General features: G+C 35.7%; 1 protein-coding gene across 1 annotated transcript; it reads left to right on the top strand.

Moving 5' to 3' along the window:
• The first annotated feature begins 988 nt into the window (after positions 1–988).
• On the top strand, positions 989–5,787 carry LOC107043060. Its single transcript, XM_029126467.1, has 6 exons — positions 989–1,270; positions 2,483–2,892; positions 2,949–3,048; positions 4,297–4,398; positions 4,604–4,762; positions 5,731–5,787. Exons 1-6 carry the CDS (start codon positions 989–991, stop codon positions 5,785–5,787), a joined length of 1,110 nt encoding a protein of 369 aa, XP_028982300.1.
• The last annotated feature ends 1,822 nt before the right edge of the window (positions 5,788–7,609 follow it).

Genomic DNA, 7,609 nt, shown 5'->3' with positions numbered 1-7,609 from the left:
GAGAATTGACTGCAAAAATTTCAAGAATTTCAAATTTTAAACATAATAGAATAATATAACGCGAATTTCAAAGAAAATTCAATTGAGAAATCTAGCACTTTTACTGTGAAATTCTATTGAATTTTCACTGAAGTTCTATCAAAGTTCCATTGGACATCAAATGAGATTTTATCAATCATTATTATGGATTAACCGAGCGCTTGAATTTTTTTCATTTCATAAACGTCTTTTCAATGTTGGAAAAGAACTAGACATGAATTGAAATTCTACTGAAGATTATGCAAATTTACAATTTGATTTCTGATAAATATTCAAAGAAAAAAATTCAAAAGATGTTTTTTGAAAAAACCAAAACATTGTGATTTTTTCAAGTGTATTATTCTCTCAAGATGTTTCTCCCCTAATTCTCGAAAAAGTCTACGTTTCCCCTCCTCCCCCATTTCTCCTCACTAAAAGAAAAATAAACCGAGAGCATCGCTGCAGTCCATTTCCTCAACTATGCAGTTCATTTCTCGTTAAAGAGGTGTTAAAAGTTCGTCCCTCATATTTCCCTCTATCACCCCCAGCTGCACATTCCCAAGGGAAAAGATCTAAATATCCCTGATTGTGGCGTTCGCCGTGAAAGAGCCGCCCCCATTACACGTGAACACCCCTCACAAAGAAGAGTATTTAAAAATCCGATAGATGAAGAACACCAGCACATCCAATAATTACTTGTCCCTGCCAATACTATCGATTCTGAGATAAAATATTCACACAATTGCTGTTAGCGTTGATGAAAGGCACCGTGAAACACGGCAGCACTATTAAAGACCCTTTACGACCAATTTCCCGGAATAACTCAGCTCCTAGCACGTGTCACTGCCTCCACGTTTAATTATTCATCCTAACGATGAGAGTCAAGTGTGTGGAAAGCTATCGCCTATCGAGAGCAGCGAGCACATCAGTGAAGGGAGAGAACATATCTTGTTATGTGAAACATCGGGACATGACGCCAGAGAGAATTTATCGTATCTTGAAATTTTTCGGTAGATTGAGTTGCACGTGGCCACCGGAGGAAAATGACAATAAATTCCGGAGGATAATCAATGATCTACAATTTATCGTCATGATGACAAATGTCATCGCTCTCCTGGTGCCACTCATGTGCGGAGTTTATCACAATCGCCATCACGTCAGCACCGCGATGAAGGCCCTCTCGGAATTAACGGCTCTCGGTGATGTCTTGTTCAATCTGATTCTGTGCAGAGTGCAACGGGATCGTTTGCGGGTATGAATTATATAGGGTTACGAAATAATAAATTAGCAGTGTGCTTCCGAATGGGTATTTTGCACGTCATTTCCTTCTATCACGTATAATTCATTGTTTATTTTATTTTATTAGATTGAGTAAGGTTTATTTTTAACTGATTTTGTCGGATTTTCATGTTAGTTCAATGGTATCATCATCATTATTCTTATTATCCTCATTATTATTATTATTATTATTATTATTATTATTATTATTATTATTATTATGTACAACCGATTGTCTTTTTTACGGTTCTACCTCTCCCCTCAGCCCTTCGATAAAATGTTAATAGAAAAATTTTATTTATACATACTTGAATGAATTTGAAACATCACATAAATCCGAATTAATTGCATTAAAACAAACATTTGAAGCATGATATTCAGAGATATCCTCGGAATTATAATTTTCAAAAAATACAAAATTTTTGCAAATTTTCAAATAAATCAAAATAACGATTATTGCTATCGCCTTCATCTTTGAACTCGTTCAAAAGGACATCCAAACAAATCCTTTAAGCCATCATGCAATCAATGCAGAACATTTTTTTAGTTATCGTGGGACAACCGATTTTTGAAAAAAATAAAAAATTAAAAAAACTAATCGATGAATTTAATTTTAATTGACGGCGATGGATAGGGCTTAACAATACCCGTATTTGAAAGACAAGAAGGTTTGATTCCATCCATTCATTAGCGAACAATTGCAGAACCATTCGGAAGCAAAAATGATTCGAATCGCTTCATTTGCTCGAACGATATCGTTTGACAAAATTTTAACCACACACATCCACAAAAATTACGGAACTCACAATTCGCTCGTCGATTACGGAATCGACTCAGAAAATTTAAGTGACGATATCGTAAATTTTCACAGGAGATTCGGATAAAAATTACTGAATGCTCTAGAAAAATTCCGTGACAGTTCCGTAAAATTTCCTACAACCATATTTCGCTCCGGAATTACGAGAAAGATACGTAATTTTTATTGAATATTTCTCTCCGTGCACAAATCATCGCAATTCCACATTTGATTTTCGGTGTAATTACCATAAATTCCTCCCTTCGGGTCGGGAGGTTGATAAGAACAACTATTCAGCCCCAAAAATATTTGAAGAAAGCCCCCCCGAAAGTTTTTCACTCCCAGAATTATCATCTCCCCTAATGATCAATCGCTGTTGACTGAGTGCAGGGATTATTAATGGAAGTGAACACCTACGCCAACACAGTCGAAGGAGACGAGAGGAAAATATTTCATCGAAGTGTCAACCAGTACCTACCATTTTGTGCATTCGTTGGACTATCATATCTCCAAACAGCTATTGCATTTTCCTTCGGGCCGCTCGTTATGTCATCAATACTCCCTGGCGATACTTGGTATCCATTTCCCATCGAAATATTTTCCACCGTATACTTTCTGGTGTACATCCAACAAGTCGTCGCTATTATTCAAACGGGAATGTGTATCACCGTGGATTTCATGGTTGCATATCTTCTCAGTTATCTCTCAGCAAGATTACAAATACTGAATATTGAATTTCGAAGAGTTGGAAATCGGAGACATCTCCATGCGTGCATAAAACAACACCTGGAATTTATAAGGTGGGAGATTCTGAGTGCCGAGAGAGGATTCATATTGACGGGAATTAATTTGACAGATTTACAGGTGAACTTCGCACAGCCGTTCGATTTATCATTGTTAAGGGGATTGTCACCATGGCCATGGCTGCTATTTTCGGGGCTTTCCCCATTATTGAGGTGAGTTATTGGCTTTATTGTTGATTGATCAAACTTCGTATTGACATACTGGAATAAATTGACCGAAGTACAGTCAAGGCTTTATATAAGATACCTTAGGGACAGTAGGAGAGCGCACTACGCGCGCTTATGGAGAGGAGAAAAATAGGGATCAGCGGTTTGAAATAAGATACCGCGCTTGTTGCGTCCGATTTCTATGGCATATTCAGTTTTACTGAATGGAGATTGATAACTAATCAATTGATACGAGTTTAATGTTTTGAATTCGTATAGCCTGCGTTCCCTTTTCTCTCTAAACATAAGCCCGCGTGATAGAATGGCAGCTGATGTTGGGGGATTGTTGGGGGACTTAAGAATAATCACTTCTGGATAGCTGAAGTACAAATTATTGAAAGTACGCAAATTAATTGAATTTTAATTAGGCTTTATTCTATTGAGATAATTCTGCGTCATCATTTTAATAATTATAGCGTCGAAGAAAAGAGGTGACCCTTGGGATCGTTTAACCCTTCTGATTACTTCACTTGACTCTCACGTTTCAACTCTTGACCCTTAAGGTCATTTGACCCTTATGATCACTTCGTTCGTCCCTCCCGTTTGACCCTTAACTCCGTTTGATCCTTATAATCACTCTTTTCCCGAGAACTCGAACACGGCGGATGTCTCGAACGAATGGGGAAAGTAGAGCGGTTTTCATGAGTACAATCGTCTTGCGTCGAATTTTCATGAAGCCCGCGTAACAAGTAAAAGAGAATTGCATACCATTCTATGAAACATGAATAAACGAATCATAATTGTCCAAATCATTCAGGTCAGAGGAAAATAGAATAATTCTACTTTCTTAATATTGCGTTTACTAAGGTTTCCTTCGAACAAAGTTGATTACAATTAATAGCTAGAATTATGAGATTATCTCACATTTTTGACGTTAAGAACAGGAGAATCTGAATGCAATATAGTGAAAATGATGATCGATTTTCTCACTTTGAACAAATAATATTAATATCCAAATACAAAATTTCGGATGTGAATAAAAAGAAGCTGTGACTCAATATTCCAAATGAAGTTTTAATTTTGAATTTGGGGCTGAAAACACGAGATGACAATATTCTAAGCGCGGAATGATATTGATGAGATGAACAACAGATTAATTGAATTACCGTGTGAACTAACTAAAAATTGATAACAGTGTGGGCACACACAAATCTGAAAAACTATTCTTCACATATGTTTCCTACAAAATTCCAGAATGAACCTCTACCCGTCATTTCTCAATTTATCCTCATGGTAATCGGTGGTTGTTTGCGACTCTACGTAAGTGCCTGGCCAGCGGATGATGTCCGCGAGATGGTACGTTGATGAAGACAATATCCACACTAATGGAGGAGGTGGAATAATTTAGTCGCCGTTAACAAGGCTTTTCAACTATTAATGCCATTCATCAACTATTAACGAATCGTGTTAATAGTTAAACAGCCTCGTTACCAGCAGCTAAATCCTTGTACCGCTGATAACAATGAACTTCACAAGATGATTTGTGACGAAATTCATATAGAGTGAACGAATTGGGTGGTCGAGCTACGCATCCCCATGGATCGGGAGTTCACGAGAGATGCAGAGAGCTATCAGTATTGTTGTTCATCGAGCTCACAGACCACTCGTTATTGCGGTTCATGGAATTCTTCCTGCGTTAACTTTGAAGTTTTATGCATCTGTGAGTCAGCATGACAGCATCTTTGCAAATCACTGAGTTGAACATTTCTGCTTGTTGTTTTTTCACGTGGATCTGATATTTAGATCTCTAATTACTCTTCATGAATGAACAAGTTTAACAGAAAATCCTAGCGCTGGACAATTCTATTGGTTTTCTATTGAACTTTCTATTAATTTTTGACCTATTCTACACTGAGAGAAAAACGACAAAATTCGGAAAATATTCTGTAGACAAAGTCAATAGAATTGGATTTTCCTATACAACTTATTCTATTGAGGTATTTTCAAATTTCACAATTTTTTTCATTCAATTTATCTTTTTTTTGCACCAAGAAATTGAAAAAAACTTGGAAAATTTGAGCTGAGAAAATTGTGTAGAAAATATTCTAAAGTGTTCAATAGAAATCCAATAGAGTTGTCTGCACTGAGAACAAAATTTTAATATCTGAAACATCAGTAGCGAAGCGGTAAAACGGTTTAAGTTGACTCCTAGTTGAGTTTTTGAGAAATATTTCCGAATCTAAAGGAGATAGCGAAATTTTCGTAATTACATATCTTATAGCTCTTAATCGGCTCTACAAAAAAGGTTATAACAACAATTTTTCTATCTCTCTTACATTCCGAGATATTCATTGAAAACTGGCGAATAGTCGAAATTGACTTAAACCGCTTTAGCACTTCGCCACTGATATTTACTTGAGGCAAATAATTTTTCTTCAGTCGCTTAATTCTCCCAGGTCTCATGCTTTAAAATATTCTTGTCCTCAAGTATTTTGTCGCGAATGAATTCACTCAAATCGCGTAAACTCATCGTCACTCTTCAAGTATTTATTTAGAGCTTTAAGCCATTGAAAATAATTTACTTCTCTCAAGTAAATATGGTCTGGATATTAGGAAATTTTTCTCTCGGTGCAGCGAATTGGCTAGGGTTTCCTATGAAATTTGTTCACATATGTTGTTCTGTTTCAGTTTTTGTCATCAACCCTTTCGTACTTCATGACTCTCCGAGCTGTACTGCGCAACTAAATTCTTCTTCCTCGCTGCGTACATGACACCTACTCTCCGTAATTCTCAATGTTCACAGCTATTTCCATTCAACTAATAATAATGATTATGAACTTTATACGTTACACACTAAAAAATTTTGATACTCTTGTTATGTCCGGAGATGTCAGCGTCAGAGGACGACATTTTAGGATCAAATTTAGTATTCCCGAAAGAGAATTTCAGAATTATTTTATCGATAAAGGGTAAGCTATGGGTTATCTTTTACTTATTTTAGGTTTTATTTTTAGGACGACGCTGTGCAGTCCTTTTCAGGTATAAGCAGGAGATTTTATTTAGAAACAAAAGATTGATTTCATTTTTTGTCACTGGCTTTTAGGGATACGAGATCGAATGCGCTGCGCGCGCATATCAATGCATGGATCGATCAAACGATTCATCGTTCTCATGACCAATATAATGCAATTCTCTATTAGAATTGATCAGGAAGATGGACATTGAATAATTTATATCAATTTTTGGGCAACATTCGAACTGAATATCGAACGATTTGAGTGAATACACGGAGAGAAATATTGAATAAAAATGACATTTTTTCCGCAATTCTGGAGCGAAATGGAATTCCAGAGCATTCCGTAATTTTGACCTGAATGTCCTGTGAATTTTGCGATTTCGTAATCCGTGAGCGAATTGTGAGTTCCGTAATTTTTACTGAACATTTCTCTCCGTGCTAGGAGAAATATTCTTATTGTTCTTCTTTTTATTATAGAGATTTCGAACTAAATCGCACAATTTCAGGGAGCAAGAGAAATATTTTTATTGGTCTCCTTTTTATTATAGAGAAGATAACAAACATGTCCGTATCATAATGAGTTGCGTTTCCTGAGGCTTTGACAATTCATTATTGCGAAAACGCGAAAATTTTCCGAACAAATAACGTCGTGACACATTTTGGCCATTTCCTTTTTACTAAAGAAAAGGAGGATAATAAACGGGTTCGCATCATCATGAGTTATGTGTTGTGATGCTTTGACAATTCATTATTGCAAAAACACAATAATGGAAAAATTCGGAAAAAAATAAACGCGTAATAAATTTTAGCTTTCTCCTTTCACGTACGAAAAAAATGAATAGAAAACCTGAACGAATTCGCTAGACAATTCTATTGGCATTCCCTAGAAATTGTAAGATTTCCTTAAAATTCTAGAGAATTCTCATTAAAATTCTATATGTTTTTTGCGCAGATTCTTCTATTAAATATTTGATAGGAGAGAGTCAATAGATTTCGATTTTCCTCTTCGAAGTTCTCCATTAAAATTATTGGGCACGGGTTTTATAAGTTTTTTTCGCTATATTTTGTCATGTTTTGCATTAGAAGATCCGAGTAAAAAAAACTTGGAAAGTTCATGCCTAAATGTTCTTATAGGAAAAATCCCAGAGAATATTTAGATAGAAAAATCGAAATCTATCAACTTTTTCCTATTAAATATCCAATAAAATCAGTGCAAAAATCAAACAGAATTTTAACAGAATCTCAATAGAATTTCCAGAGAATTCCAATAGAATTTTTTACCGAATTCGCCAAGTTTTTCTATTGAATTTTTTTCCCAAGTGTTTTATTACCAAAAGAATTTCACTGATTTTCAGGAATCTCTTACCAGTTTTGGACACTGACTAGAATGGCCTTGATCGTCAGTTAATTTTATCCCTGAAATTAGCGAAATTAATGACAATGTCATTAAAGTTTCGTGACAAAATCCCTGAATTTCAAAATTTTCTCTTCGCTGAAATTCACTCGAATTTCGCAATCGCAAATCCCTGTAGGGGTTCCCCCCCATAGGGA

The sequence above is a fragment of the Diachasma alloeum genome, unplaced genomic scaffold (assembly GCF_001412515.2).
Source record: "Diachasma alloeum isolate Michigan unplaced genomic scaffold, Dall2.0 Dall_scaffold_00547, whole genome shotgun sequence".
NCBI classification, from domain to species: domain Eukaryota; kingdom Metazoa; phylum Arthropoda; class Insecta; order Hymenoptera; family Braconidae; genus Diachasma; species Diachasma alloeum.
The sequence above is the reverse complement of the archived record's forward strand: the minus strand, read 5'-3'. Positions and strand labels throughout refer to the sequence as shown.